The 15,942-nt window shown below is 50.9% G+C and overlaps 1 protein-coding gene across 1 annotated transcript in view; it reads left to right on the top strand.

Annotated features, from left to right (window-relative positions):
- The window catches only part of ITPR1 (inositol 1,4,5-trisphosphate receptor type 1), a 158,846-nt gene extending 151,801 nt beyond the window's left edge, over nt 1-7,045 (top strand). Inside the window, 2 exon segments of the mRNA XM_079316953.1 lie at nt 1,060-1,221; nt 5,669-7,045. Coding sequence (XP_079173079.1) covers nt 1,060-1,221; nt 5,669-5,758 — 252 coding nt within the window. The 3' untranslated portion in view covers nt 5,759-7,045.
- Nucleotides 7,046-15,942: the final 8,897 nt, after the last annotated feature.

A 15,942-nucleotide genomic window follows, 5' to 3' on the forward strand; every position in this document is an offset into this window, starting at 1 on the left:
CACAAAGCCAGGAGTTTGCAGGGCTGCAAAAACCAGCTGAGAGCCCAGAGAGGAGCCTGGCCAGCACAGTGGGGTGAGCTGTGTTGATTGATTTTTGACAGCATCCCTGTCAGTCCCTGTGCAGTCCCCATCACCGTGCCTGGTGTGTTCAAACCTCCCCAGCTGTGTCACCTGGCAGAGCACACACACCCTGATCTCAGCAGCAGAGTTCAGCTTCCATTTCAGAGCACATCTCCAGCGTGGGAGGAGAACCAGACTGGATGGGAAACCAGTTTGATGTTGAACTGTAAGGTGTCAGGACGTGGGGTGCACCCCTCCTCTTTTGTGGCTTTCTGTTCCGCTCCTGCCTTTATTTTTAACATCTCTGGCATGTACACAGTGCCTGTGTGACTCTGTGCAGGCTCCTCAGCCTGAGTGTGTGTCCAGTGACATTCCTGACTGTAACTTAAACATGGAGCATGAGAGAATTTGTATGGCTGAGGGAAAACTCTGCAGGCAGTGCATTGTAATGTATCTGTGCCACGTTCTAGCCTGAACCAGACAGTCAAAATATCATTTTCTTTTTCATTAAAAAGGAAGTATTTCAGCTATGGAAGGAGTTCCAGGTAGAACTTGGTTTCTTTTATCAGAGAGCACAGCCAAGCTTTGCTTGACCAAAAAAAGCAGAAAATCTTCCTCAAACACAAATTAAAAGATTGTAAGATGGCAGTGGATTTCTAGCACTGGGAAATGATTGTCCAGACGTGAAATCTGGGCTGGTTTGATGTGCAGTGTCTGTGGGTTTATCCTGAGGTGTATGTGAGGGATCAAGGGCTGGGGCAGTGAGTGGCTGGAGAGGAAACCCCAGCACTGAGCAGCCCCAATTCCCAGCAGTGCCTCGGGCTGGCACTTTGCAAACTTTCCAGTGAGATGCAAATGCAGATAACTGCAGATGAGTACAGATAAGTGCAGAACTGCTGCACCCGAGGAATGTCCCTGGCTTTGGAGCTGTGTCTGTGCTGTGCTCTCAGGGCAGGTTTTCACCTGGCAAAGCCTAATTGTGGCCTGTGTGATCCTCAGGAGAGAAACCTGGACTGGTTCCCTCGCATGAGAGCCATGTCACTGGTCAGCAGCGACTCGGAGGGAGAGCAGAACGAGCTGAGGAACCTGCAGGAGAAGTTGGAGTCCACCATGAAGCTCGTGACCAACCTCTCTGGGCAGCTCTCCGAGCTCAAAGATCAGGTAAGGAGCTCCTGGGACCAGCTGGGGTTCTCCAGACCCCAGGGAGAGCATTCCCAGAGTAACTCATGGTTAGGAAAGAAGTGAACAAACCTGATGTCCCTCCAGAGCTGACCTGCCTGGTACTGACCCAGCTGGAGAGTTTCAAAGTGGCCACATCAGAAAGGGAAACCTGTGTTAAAAAAATCACCAGAGTTAACCTCAGTCAGTGCAGGCTGGTGCAGGGAGCCTGTGTGTGTTGTTGTTGTTGTTTGGGGTGTGAACCCGAGGAGCTGAGTGTGATACTGTCAGCCAGAGGCTGTGGGGTGTGACACTGACACAAGGGCTGTGGGGACCTCAAAACCCACTGAGAAACAAAAGAAGCCTTTGAGTGGTTGCTGGTGGTGCAGGTCCCTGTGAGCTGTGGCTGTGCTGCTGTGCAGAAGGGATTTGGCTGCTGGCACCCTGAGCCTGCAGCACACAGAGCCATCAGTGCCCCACACAGCTCACAGTGCTTTGCTGCTGCAGCAGCTCCTCTGCAGCAAGAGCTGCCTTGCCTGGGCTCGAGGGTGTCGTGGGGCTGGTCCCCACCCAGGCTTTGTGAAACACAGAGCTCAAGGTGTCCCTGGGGATTGCAGCTTCCCTGGAGGGAGCAGGGAAAGCACTGCTGCTTGTGGGAGCTGTGTGTGGTGGCTGCTGGTCTCTGGGCATTAATAACCCAAGCCAGATGGTTCAGTCAGTGCATTTATGTAGGATTGGCACTGGGTTAGATTCATGCTGACTTGCACCCGGGTGCTGGAGGGAGCTGCCCAGGGCAGGAGTGGCTCAGCAGCTGTGGGTCAGATCCTCTCCCAACAGCAGCCCCATCCCTGCTGGGCTGGGTGTCTCCAGGGGCTGGCTGGGTGTCTCCAGGGGCTGGCTGGGTGTCCCTGCTGGGCTGGCAGGGTGACTCCAGGGGCTGGCAGGGTGTCCCTGCTGGGCTGGCAGGGTGACTCCAGGGGCTGGCAGGGTGACTCCAGGGGCTGGCAGGGTGACTCCAGGGGCTGGCTGGGTGTCCTTGCTGGGCTGGCTGGGTGTCTCCATGCCCTGGCTGGGTGTCTCCATGCCCTGGCTGGGTGTCCCTGCTGGGCTGGCAGGGTGTCTCCAGGGGCTGTCTGGGTGTCCCTGCTGGGCTGGCAGGGTGACTCCAGGGGCTGGCTGGGTGTCCCTGCTGGGCTGTCTGGGTGTCCCTGCTGGGCTGGCAGGGTGTCTCCAGGGGCTGGCTGGGTGTCCCTGCTGGGCTGGCAGGGTGTCCCTGCTGGGCTGGCTGGGTGTCCCTGCTGGGCTGGCAGGGTGTCTCCATGCCCTGGCTGGGTGTCCCTGCTGGGCTGGCTGGTGTCTCCATGGCCACTGCCCTGTCAGGAGCCCTGGCAGCAGCACTGCAGAGGTCTGGCTCCTGCCTGATGATCACACTCTGCTCTCGGGCTGGAGCTGGGCCCTGTCCCCAGCACCCTGTGGAGCACAAGGAAGGGATTCATGTGGGGCACTGGGAGCTGACAGCCTCCTGCCCTGGGCTGTAATTAGTTCTCAGTGCCACAGAGCCCCTTGCTCCAGTTGCTCTGGGATGGAGGGCAGAGGCAGTTGCTCTTTTGTCCGGGCTCTAATTCTTGCTGGGCAGTGGTTTGGCTGTTCTGCCTGGAAACAATTATCCTGCCCCATGTGTCCTGTGTCTCCCTGCTGAAGGCTCTGACTCCAAGTGCTCTGCAGGCACTGGAGCCTCCCCACCTCAGCAGCCTCACACACATTTCTTCCTGAAGCTCCAGCCCTCTTGGCTGACCAAGCACTAAAACCCCTCCTTGCTCTTTGTGAAAATAAGAATGAAGGGTTTAGCTTTTAGAGAGCTATTTGACTGTAAAAGCAAGAGAGGAAACTTCAGCTTCATTAATGTGGTGATAGCTTTTAGGAATTCCCCTAAGTACCATTATTGAGAGTCCTGCTGAAGATGCAGGATGCTCCAATTATGTGACAAAGCCAGTATATCCCTCCTCCTGATCAGGAACTGTCTCCAGGAAAGGAACTAACTCAGGGAATTTTTATTTGTATTTATTTTCTTGTAATTAAATAAAGGGAAAACCTCTCATTCATTTGCTCTTCAAGCTTGTTAGGTTTCTGGAGACTCTAATTATTAGAAGCCGAGTTCCAGCCCGCCTGCTTCCCCAAAGTGCACCAAGAGCCATTAAAATCCTGATCACTTTAATTCTGTGCGAAAAGATTACACCATAATTGTGTGCAGCAGCAGGGGATTAGATGTAATCACCCAGAAATGCTTGCCAGCCCCTCCTGAGTGAGCATTGCTGCTGGGGACAGCCCCCTGAGCTGCAGGTGTGGCTCAGGGTGACTCAGCTGCCAGAGGGACCCTGCTCCTGCCCCTGGAGGTGACTCCAGCTCACCCTCACCTTTGGAATCAGGAGTTATCAGGGAGCCCTGGCTCAGCTGAACCCCTTGGGCAGTGTTTGGGTGCTGTCAGCACAATTCCAGCTCCTGGCAGCTCCCTGGGGATTTACTGTGCCTGGCTTTTATGGGCTGTTAGCCCAGGTGGCTGTCACTGGAAAGCTTTTGCTGGAGATTCACTCTCCAGTAAATGGGATGGCACCAAGTTGCTCCCTCCTGCAGCCCTGTGCCCTCCACACAAGCATTAAGCATTGTGCAGGATTAATAATGTTCTGCATCAACACTAAAATTGCATTTCTCCCTCTTATTTATGGTTGGTTGCTTTATTCTTCTCTTTTTTTCTAAAGCCACATCTTCTACAAACCCCTGCTCCAGGGTGCACCATCTCTTTTCTACACAGCCTGAAAAATATCTCCTGCAGTCCCTTTTCATTATTCCTATTTTATTTTTATTCCATGCGTCCTCTGAATCAGTTTATTGGCACTGTGAATTGAAATTGTGCCTCTCGGTTTGCTCAGTGAAGATAATTAATGTAAAGGGGCATTTTTAATCCAAGCATTTCCACTTGTGAGTTATCTTAGAAGCAGTTTAACATTCAGGTTCAGCAGGGAGTCGTGTGTGTGTTCAGAGAGCTCTGGGAATATCCCTGTCCTGCTGTTGCCATTCCCTGTGAGGCATTAGGAGCTTTTTGTGCAGAGGAGCAGGAGGTGTGCCCTGGCCTGGGATCTGCAGTCAGCCCTGGGGAAAGGGAAAGCAGCAGCTCTGCCTCCCCTTGGGGCAGGCAGCGAGCAGGGTGCTGGGCTGAGCTCATTAATTGTGGTTTCAGGAGGAATGATGGTGTTTCAGCCCTTTTCCTGCTGGTTAAAGGAGTGCCACTGGACACCTGGGGAGGCTGTCCAGCACTGCCCATTTGGAGAAATCCCATTCCCCACAGAGAACTCCAGACCCCAGGTCAGCAGGGAGTCACTGGCTGGCCACCAGGATACCCTGCACCAGCTGGGAAACTCCACCAGTGCTGAAACTGGGGTTTTAAACAGATGCACTCAGGTGGTTTAGTGGTGACTGGTGGTGGGGCTGGGTTGATTGTTGGATTTGATCTTGGAGGTCTTTCCACAATTCTCTGATCCCAAGTGTGTTACAAATGGACATGCACAACACCTCCCTTCTGGGGTTGCTGCCACAAGCAGTGACACTGGCTGGCATTTGTCATTAAACAGCAAAATCTGGAGAAGTCTTGTTGGATGTGGCTGGAAGGAGCAGCAGGAGCAGGATGGGAGTGTGGCTGGTGTGCTGTGTGTGCTGAGCCTGGGGCTGTGGGGGCTCTTGGGGTGCCCAGGTGCCCTTGGTGGTGCAGGGGTGAGGCTGTGCTGGTGTTCCCTGTGAGCCTCCCACGTGTTGGCCCCTCTGCAGCCACGACACGGCTGGAGCTGTGGGATCCAGCTGTGGGATCCAGCTGTTCACTCCTGAGACCCTGCCCAGCCAGAGTCATTCCTTACATGGCTTATGTAACTTGTCAGAAACCTCCCAAAGTTTTAAAAAACCAGAGCGGAGTCATTGGATTGCGGCCATTTCTCAATATCAGAAATAACAGACAGTGATCCATTTTCCACAGGAGAACATTACTGAGTTTCTGGGAAGCAGGTGGGGCACGCTGAGGTGTGGGGTGTGTGGCAGTGAGGTGGTTAAGTCCTGCCTTGGCAGGTGGGGAGGGCAGTTGGCTGTGTGTTCCAGCACAGCCGAGGGTATTCCCAGCCTGACTGCAGGCTCACCCCTTTTCCACCCCCTCCATCTGCTCTGCTGGCCGGGTTACAAAGAATTCCTGACAGGGGAGGTTTCTGCAGGCTGCTCCTGCGTGGGCTCCCCATTCCCAGTGCCCACCAGGCTCTGCTGAGTGTCCTGGCACAGCAGTGACGGGCACACAGGGGCTGTGGCTGTGCCTGTGGCCAGTGCTGCAGGGAAAATGCCAAAAGCACACAGGCCCTGGGGCGAGTGACGCACAGGAAGCAGCGAGGCCTAATGAGCAAACTGCTTCATTTTCCAGATGACAGAGCAGAGGAAGCAGAAGCAGCGCATCGGTCTCCTCGGCCACCCCCCGCCCATGAATGTGAACCTGCAGCAGCAGCCAGCCTGAGCTGGGGGGGCACGGCCCCTCCGGGACACCCCGAGCATCCCCAGCCCGGGGGCTGCTCCCTGCACCTTCTGTCACCCTGTAAATACCCTGGTTTTCTACTTAGATGTACATGACTGCTACTCTAGCGAGCTGGGGGCGCGTGGATTGGGATTAGAACTGTTGGCACGGGACGGAGGTTAAACTTTGTGCCAAAACTATCAAAATTGCCTTTTCCTTGGAAGGACTAAAGAGAGCACCTGAATTGCACTTGAAAAGATTATTTGACTATGTGACATGTATTTTATATTTAAAAGAGAAAAAAATAATAGAATAGCTAGTATTTATGTTTTTATACGATTGTGCAATATGAATTATGCAATCACAATATATTTGGAACTCCTGAATGTCCCAAAGGGAGTGCACATCTTTGGATCTGGTGTGTTAGTACAATGTAATAAATGGTATAAAATTACAGGTGTAAATGAGGCTGCTGCAAAATTGTGTAACTGGTGATTTTTTCATACCCTTGGACATTTTTGTACCATGTGTGTAAATATCTTGCAATGCCATATTTGTTGCCTCTTCCTCCCAGGGATGACGCTGGGACTCCGTGAGCTGTTCAATTGGTATCGATTAAAGCAAAACATTATTTTGAAGCTTCCGAGTGAGGAAAGCAGGAGGTATTTTTCAAGAGATTTCTTTAGAGTACTGAAGCTAGAAGAGCTCAGACACCGGGTTTTTTAAATGCTAAGATTTCTTAAAGGGAACTTTTTATGCAAAATGAAGTTTGGAATGAGGATGCACTACTGGCGAGTCGGTGCAGTCTCCCAGGACCGAGCTGAGGCTGTCCAGGCTTTGCATTCTCAGTGTGTAGGATCCTCTCCTTCTATTTTTTCATTAGAGACCTATGTGCCTGCTAAAGCTTTAGCAAACAGGCACTGCACCGACTGAAACGTGTCCTGTAGCTGAGCACTGATGTGTGTAATGCTTGTGTGAGAGCCACTGGTTTGAGGCTGCTCTGTCCCACCCCTTCCTCTCCCTCTCATTCGGTCACTTTCTTTGGTTTCTGATTCTCCAGAGTGTGAAAGGAAACTTGTCGGGTTGTTGTTTGGTTGGTTTTTTTTTTCCCTCTAATCCGCTGCATAGTTTTATACATGGACCTCATTTTACAGAAGCTGACTTCTCTGCAATACTGTCTACAAAAGAATAAAAAAAAAAAAAGAAAAAAAGCTACAGACAGAGTTATGAAAATTTGTAAATGCATAAATATAGGTATTTAAATAAATGATGCAAAATACTCTACAGTCAGAGGCTGCTGGTGGTTTGTATCCCCCCCAAGGGGGTGTGTGGCAGTTCTGTCACATCCATGTGTCCTGGAGTGTGGTGTCACAGGGCCTGGCAGGTGAGGATGGGGCTTTTCCCACTGCCCAGAGGGGCAGAGGTTGGTTTTGTAAAAACCAGAGCATGTCCCTTCTCCATGCTGGCACCCCGGGAACTTCACCTGCGCTCACTCCGGGCTGGGATACTTCACACTCTCCCCACTGATAGTTTAGGTTTGTGGCTGTCATTGGAGCATGAGAGAGTTAAAAACCCCTCCAGCTCCGAGTATCGTGTGCACAGGAGCGTTGCTGATTATGTGTATTTGATTAAGACGTAGCAGGAACTACCTGGTACAATTAATCATCTTTAATGGGGTCCGTGCACACAAGTGTCTGAAGCGAGTGCGTGCCCCTGGCTCGGTCATCAGGAAAGCTCAGCAGGAGGGCACCCGAGGGGAGGGAGGAAGGAGGGCAGCCCGAGCAGCAGTCTCCCAGCCAGATTTATGGGTGAGATTGGGACTCCTTAATCACATCTATTTCCATATATATCTCCTGGCAAATCTGTCTTTCCCTCTGCAGCAAGGTGTGTGCAGAGGGAGCGCTGCGGCTGCCGCCGGGCTGGCGCGGTGGAGGAGCAGGATTTCAGTGGAGGAGCAGGATTTCAGTGGAGGAGCAGGATTTCAGTGGAGGAGCAGGATTTCAGTGGAGGAGCAGGATTTCATTTCCCCTGAGCAGCAGAGCCACGGACCTGACTCACTCCTTCCCCTCCTGCCATCCAGGGATAAGCAGACACACAAATTTGTCAGGCTTCCCGGAGCCTCTGCCAGTCAGGTGAGAGGGAGGCGGCTGAGAGGGCACCCCTGAGGATGAGAACTGTTGCTGCATCTTTACCTTAAAAAGGCAGAAGCAGCGTGTGGCTGAGCGCTGGCACAGCCCTGCTCTGCCCTGTGATCCGTGTGAAAGCAGCCCGGGCGGGGCTGTGCCTTCCCGGAGCTCTGGGGAATGCACACAGGGAGAGAAGCAGAGCACAGCCTCGCCCTGCCGGGGGGGATGCGGGGCTGCACGGTGGGTGGGTGGGTGGTTCCCGGGGTGGCACAGATGGCTCAGGAGGTCACGCTGTGTCCCCAGTCTGAGCAGAGGATGTGTCAGCTGGTCAGCAGAGGAAGGTGACTCTGTTCCTCCCCTCAGCCCACGAACAGGTCATTCACATCTGCAGATTCATTTCTGCAGTGACATGTCATGCATGACCATTTTCCTTTTTTCTTCTTTCACTCTTGGGTTTTCTAAGCTTTTTTTTTTTTTTTTTTTTTTTTTTTTTTTGTCATTCTGGCTGAACTCTGCCCATGACGGCTGTGCCAGCAGAGGCAGGGAGTGGTGAGAACCCTGCTGGGGCTGGTGGTGGTTCTGTCCCTGCAGCTTCCGAGGTCAAATCTGTGTTAGGACTTTCCCATTCTGGACTGAGATCTGGTGCCCTATGGCAACTTCCTCATCTCAAAGAAAAACTGTGTGAGGGATCTGTTTAATTTCCCCCTTTGAGGTACTCTTTTCCACAAAAGCTGAGTATCTCTGACATCACAAGAAGTTTTATTCACAATTGTTGGACTCAAGTGAAAAAAATCCTTCAAAACCTGACAGAGTCATCTGTAATGTGAGTTTAGGTGCTGTACAGGAGGGAGCTTTTTGGCTCTAAAAACACATCACTGACATCCAGTAAAATTAATGATTGGGTGACAGACAGATGGCTGTTGGTTTAAGGATTAGATTGAAACCAGGGAGGTTCCACCTGCCCTGCACACACCTGGGTTTTCCTTTGGCATCAGCTTTCATTAAGCAGGACTGCTGAATGTTAAAGTTTGGGACCATGATTACTTTGTCTCTTAAATAAGAACTTCCATTTGGCGGTGGAAATCAAAAGTGACCTTCTGAAGAGGAAGGAGCAAACCAAATGTACCAATTTTGCTAATAATGGAAAGTCCTAGAGGGGAAGGATCCCCGTGCATTCCTCAATTTGCATGACTGGCTGAGTGCGTGGAGGAGCCTTTTCTCCACTAATGAAGCAGGTGACATGCTAATCAAGGCAATGCAAATAACTGCTCTGAAAGCAGAGCTGCAGCCCCGGCACGGCCGCAATGGCAAATTCAAGCCTCATCCTCAATTTTGCAGCAAATTGTCGGAGGGCAGGACAAAGGAGCCGGGATTGCAGCCTCGGTGCTCGCGGCGGGGTCTCCCCCTGGGGCGCGTGTGATGGAGCCCTCGTTACATAATGGGGGCTTGATTGAGATGGGGGAAGTCATAACCCAGCTCCACAGCAATCCCCCTCGCCTCCCGGATGGGAAACGCTCCTGCACACGCGCCTAATGGGGGTTTTAAATTGCCCATTGTATTTCCGAACAAGAGGAACTTATTTGGAGTGCTTTCCCATTTCCTATGTAAGCAGCTGAGGGCACTGCCGTGTGTGTTCTCTGGCTCTGCACTGTGGCTGCAGTTCCAGGCTCACATCCCATCCCAGGAGGGGTCAGGTGGGATCACCATCCCTGCTCCATCGGAGCTCGTGGCAGGAGGTCCCGCGGGATTCCTGCAGAGCCAGAACAGCCAATTCAGGTCCATGTCAAGCGCCTTCCCCAGCAGGGGACACCAAGCTGGTGCTGGCAGACGGGGGTGGCTCCGTTTCCATGGGACACTCCTGGCTGCGGGCCAGCGTGCCCAGGTTCTCCCACGCCGCTGCAAGTTCCGTGCCAAGCTGTGAATTTCCTGGGGCCAGCACGGAGTGTAACCTTTACTCTCTGCACAGTGCAGTTACTTCTGCAAACACACTGACCAGGCTTTCAGCTCACTCGGGATGAGCTGTGGATATTTGGAGTAAAATCAGAAATATTCCTTCTAAGTGAAACTGGCATTGTCACTGCGACATAAGGAGTAACTTCTGGAGAGATGCTGTATTTCTCCATCCAATTTTTTATTTACTACCTTTCCAACCTTCTTTCAGACTAAACATGTTAATGAGCTGAATGTCAAAACCACCCACGAGTAAACTGAGCTGTCCCATCCAGTAGGCTGATGTTAGTTTGTTTTTAGTAACTAGCAAGGATGCTGGAAAACCCCTATAAAGATTTCATTTTTAACAAAAAGTACCAAAAACTCCACCAGTTTTGCATCACAAAGTTGTGGTTAAAGTCAAGATTTGAGTCAAGCAGCATGTCTGTGGTTTTTGTGGGTGGATGCATCTCGGAATGACTATCAATCTGTCAGGGGGAGATCTGCATGTCATCTTTGCATATGACAAGCAGAATCTGCAGTGACAAATATCTTTCCAGTACTCGCTGCGCTGAGCCCTGTACCCCTCCTGCCATCCAAAATCGCCAAGTCTTGTCAGCACATAGCTTGGACCTGCTTTTTTTTCCATTAAACTGACACAAACAGAGGAAGGAAAGACAAACACAGAGCAGTGCTCCAGAGATGCCGCTGAACACCACTGCCAATGTGCTTAGTCACCCCAAAATTGGGATGTGCACACGGGAGGTACCATGCTGGACACTTGGGTCAGAGCAGTCTCTGCAGTGTGTGTGAGGGGGACACTTGCAGTTGAAACTGTGTAAGATAAAAAAATTAGAGAATAACTCTGGACTAAATCAGAGTAACTCAGGAGATACAGCTGGAATTGCACAGAGAAGTTAGCAGGAAATCTGTTTGATTTAGAGCTTGACTGTTGGTGTGGAAGTGCCCAAATCTTCTCCCTGTTTTCAGGTCTCCATGGGAGAAACAGGAGCAGTTTGAGCCAACACAGGAAAAAAAGCCTGAAATTCAACAATAACCAGGAGATGGGAAAAGCACCCTGTGCACATCCCAGTGCTGGGCTGCATCCAGAGTCTGTGTGAGAACATGCTGACAGCTGGATAAATTGCCTCGAGGCAGGTGCTTCCCCAGGAGCCCCACGGAGCAGGAACAGCCAGAGCCATTTCCAGGCAGCCCTTCCCTCCAGAAGCACTATCATCCCTCAGACCTGTCTCTCAGCTTTCTCACCCATTAGTGCTCCTCGCCTGGCTCTTCTCACCCTGACTCTCAGCCCTTTTTTCCCCCCTTTCTTGTCTCATCTCAGGAATGACTTTGCAGCTCTGGCTTGCCCGAGGGCCTTCCCCTGCCTGGAAATGGTGCCTGGTCCCAAGGGGATGGGCAGGAGCAAAGCCATTCCTGGGCTTTATTGAGGCAATGGGTTTGTTGTCACTTCCCTTTTCTAGCGCTAAGTAAATACACAGAGCACCGAATCTGAAGGCAGTGAAGAGTGGAATTCCATCTCTGTTCTGTGTGTTCCAATATGACTCTTAAAATAGTGGAGATGCTGTGTTATGATTTCCATCTCGCTTGTGTCCATAACACTGTTTTTACGCAGCAGAGATGGAAACACAATCTGTTAAGTCTGTAAGAAACTTTTCCTTATGAATGATGGGTGCAAACATCATGTACAATCATATTCCAGGAAGAAAATTCTATCCCCTCTCTGTTAGCAACCCCAAAAGGAGCTAAAAACTGCAGCTTGCCTCTATTTACACACCATGGGAGTTTTCACTTCAATTTAATCACAGGATGATTCATTATTCACAAACCAAAGAATCATTTTAATCAAGTAGAATCATAGAATTGTTAAGGTTGGAAAAGACCTTTAAGATCATCAAGGCAATGGTCAACCCAGCCTTGCCACCATGTTCACCACTAAACCATGTCCTCAGTGCCACTTCCACTGGGTTTTTGGGGCACTTAGAGGCATGGTGACTCCTCCACTTCCTTGGGCAGCATGTTCTAATGCTTTACAACCCTTTCTGCAAAAAAAAATTCCCTAATATCTAATCTAAACCTTCCATGGTGCAACTTTGGTTGTGCAGAAGCACAGCTACCTGCAGGACCCAAATCACAGAGTATCTCCCCAAAGTGGTGGGAAAACTGCCCGATATCTTCAAGAACATCTCCATGTGATGCTAAATTTGGTGTAGACCTTTGCAATGTGGCCCTATGACTGACTGATAAATGTAGTTATTGCCTTTCATTTGAATTTTTGCTGCCAATGAATCTCATTCTGGCACAAAAGGTCACCTCAACAACCAGCAGACTTCTGCAGAGAGCAACCTGAATTGTGTCCACTTAGATCTAAAACTGATGGGAGAATTAAGCCATTTAAACCCTAAATGCATGGAAATCCAGACTCAGCCTGGAGACACCCCCAAACCTCCAGCTGCTCCAAGTCTGGAAGAAGCCAGGACTAGGGCTATGGAAAACCTCAAACAGGCAGGGCTGGCTGGGTGGGATGAGTCATCCACAGGGAAATGCTGCTGATGGGCTCCTCCTGAACGTGCTCTGCTCACACACATCCTGCTCTGCTGCGTCAGGAGCCTCTCTCCCAAAGGTGTGTGTTTGTGGCTGACAACCAGAGCGTGTTCCCTTTTTTCCCTAAAATTAGGAAGTGGGAGGAATAGAAAGAAACGGTGGCCTCCAAAACCTGCTTGATGTAAATGTTGGGGAGAGATGGAAAGGCAGGTTCCTCGCAGCCCTTTGATGTCAGTGCCATTCACAGCCACTCCTAAGTTTCTTCCTGGCCCTGTGAAAATTTCCTGCACAGAGCCAAGGGCAGCAGTGCAAAGGATGTCTGGGATGAATTGATGACCCTGAAGGAGCCACCTTGTACCAACCCAAACAGAGCAATCCGTTTATTAAGGGAATGCTCTACCAACAACTGCTCCTCAACATTGGCACAGATGCACAGGGCAGGGTGGAGTGAATAAAAATCCTTGGCTGTTGCCTGGAGCAGGCATGGACAGCAAGGCTGTGGGCTGCAGGATCCCTCACCTGGGGAGGGGTTTGAAGGAATAAGTATCCAAGGAGGAATGAAGCAGCTCCTGTCTCAGGGATATCTTGCTAGTTAAAGCTTTTACCTGGCTCTTCCAGGCTGCTGCCCAGTGCACACTGTGCTTTGCTTCCCCCTCGCCCTGGGCAGGGCTCCCAGCTGTGATTCCAGCATGGAGAAAAGCAGCTGGAAGTGTGTTCTGGGCTGACCAGAGGCTACATCCCTGTGCCAGAGGCTCTCCTGCCTCCCAAATACACCCACCCTTCCCTCCTTATCACCTGTCTAAGAACTGAGACCCCAAACTCAGGGGCTGAGTTGGTGCCCACAAGGTAAGAACATAAACTCTCAGATTTTTGCTTTTCAGATCTTTTCTAAGCCTCACTCCTGGTCTTTCTGTGGGTCTAGTACTCAGTCTGACATGGCTGTAGGAGAAAATCTTGCTCTGTACCTACACCCTCCCCCTAATTCTGAGCAACTGGAATTGTAAAGCAAGAAGGAAGATTACATGCTTGTACAGTGCCTACAGTGCTGCCCCTTCCCCTCTCTCCCAGCTTGTCTATCTGGGAAACCAGGGTTACCTCAGCCTGTGCCAAACCCCACATTTTATACAGTGAAAAAATAAATAAGCAGAACATTCCAATTTCCTGGACCAAAGGCCCAGAGGTGGTGCATGAAGTGGTGCAGGAGCAGGCTGGGCAGACAGTGTGAATCAGAGGCTGGGGTGACTCCAGGGAGCAGGAAAGCCCTGGTGGCAGGCGGCCAGGCTGAGGCTCAGCCCCTGCGGCGCATTCCGCAGCATCCTGCCCACCTCTGACAAATCCTTGCAGGCACCACTGAGTAACAGTGGGCAGCTGTGACCAGCATCCCTCCATCAGTGGCTCCTCTGGGGTGACTCTTCAAGGTGCTCTCTGAAAGTGAATGGCCCTTCAATTCACAGTTGGGGTTTGCCTTGTGATTCGAGCCTGTCACCCACAGACAGGAGCTGCGTGTGACGAACAACCGTGTGTGAACAGAGCAGAAAAATCAGGGTGCCACCTCCAGATAGGAAAAGCACCTGGTTTCAGTTCTAAGTGTCCTTGAGCACAAGCTCAGCTGCTGGTGGGCAGCAGTGGGTAATGCCCTTTGCTGCTCCCCGGTGCCGTTGTCATCGTCTCCAGGTGCAGGTTAAATTGGGCACGGCTGCTCACCTTTGTACACCGTGTTTAGGATAACCATGGGCTGGCTGAGGTCTCTAAATTATTGCTCTTGTGTTACATTCAGTCCTTACTACACCTTTTTGGGGACAAACTTAATTTTTAACTCCAAAAGCAGACTGATATAAATCATTAAGCCGTCCATCCTGCCTAAATGAATATATTGCTGTCTTTTAACATATCCAGGGAGGAGCGTGTGTGAGCTGCCTGGGAGGGGTTTGGGGAGGAAAGGGCATTTCTGCTGTGGCTATTCCAGCGCTGTCCCCTGCAGCAGCGGTGACCGTAAAGGTTAAGCCTGTCACAGACTATTGTACCCAGCGGCACTGCTTGGCTGGGCTTTGCAGTCTAATTGCCACTGACCCCGTGACAATGAGGTAATGTCTCTGCCTCCCGGGTCAGATAAATACTGCTCATTTTATAACCACCAGACACGTTACTGAAAAACAGATAGGAAACGACCCAAAGCCCCATGATCACTGGAATATAAACTCTACTACAGCTGCTGCCTTTGTCCTTCATTTGAATGCTCAGGGGTTTTTCTCGTAACACCCACTCAGGGGCAGAGCTCTTGCCCAAATTCTGGCCAGGGATCTCCTCAGGTGGCCTCACCCGAACTAAGAGGGCAAGGTATGAAAACGTCAGAGCGGAAGGATGTGATTGGTAGGAAACAACGGGGATAAAATTGTCTTCTCACAGCTTTCTAAACCTGAACAACTGGGATGGGAATCCGAGCCAAGAGCTGTGCCGGGGACCGAGAGCCAGCAGCCTCACGCAGTTCCAGGGAGCTGGCAAACCCCCCTGAACACCCCAAGTTGAACACCGCGGGCTGCAATGCTGCCGGCGCAGCCCCGGCTCGGCCCAAAGTCCTCGTTGCCACCTGTGTCCCTCCGGCCCGGCACAGCTCCCTAACGAGCGGCCCTTTGAAGATAAATGCCCGAGTGACGCCAGAGTGACGAGCAGGACTTTGCCCCGTCCCGCGGGACACAGGACAGTGAGAACCCTCCCTCCAGCCCCATGCCCTGTGCCGAGCGAGGCTCAGCCTGGCCCGGGCTCCCTTCCCGGACAGCGGCGGGCACGGCACGCTGCAGCTGTTCTGCTGCAGGGGCAAAGCAGCTTTTCTCCCTGCGCCTCCACAAACTCCCTCCAGCATCGCGCTGCACACTCTGCACTGGGGAAAACAGGCTTAAGATAAACCCTGCGGTCTTAAACCAGAACCTCTGTAGAACAAATCCCGAAATATTTACAGACATTATCCCAGAACGACCAAGAAAGTCATGTCATTTTCATTGATACATCCTTATTTTATATAAAATACCCCCAGAGCTGACAGCTGGTTTTGTTGCTGCTCAGAATTTTACCTACCTTCTCTGTACCTTTGACTTGAAGAAGTTGAGGGCTTTTTTTTTTTTAAGCTGTGGAAAAATGCTAAGATGAAAAATACTTTTGCAGTCCTTTACCTGATATTTACAATAATTTAGGCTTTATAAAAGTTTAAATTGTTTTAAGCTTATCTTATCTTGGTACGCTGTCCCCTAATTGTATGGTCTGACTATCATGAAGTTCATGATAGTTCAAATTCCAAACTCAAAAGCTGCGGGATGTTTTATTTTTTCTTTCCCTCATGATAATTTTTGGGTCACACTTTAAAATACCCTTTCTCCCCCCATACTCTGGCCATGACTCAGCAATGTTGATTTGCATTGGGCTAGCACTTTGCATACAAGCTATAGAGAAGGGATTTAAATATAAAACGCTCAAATATTTCACAGTCCTTCTTTGACCTCCTCCATTCCTGTAGTGGCAATTTCTCTTCCACACGTTTTGATGGGAAGAGTGATTCCTGGTATTGTTCCAGGTTTC

Source organism: Erithacus rubecula (assembly GCF_903797595.1).
Source record: "Erithacus rubecula genome assembly, chromosome: 13".
NCBI lineage: Eukaryota > Metazoa > Chordata > Aves > Passeriformes > Muscicapidae > Erithacus > Erithacus rubecula.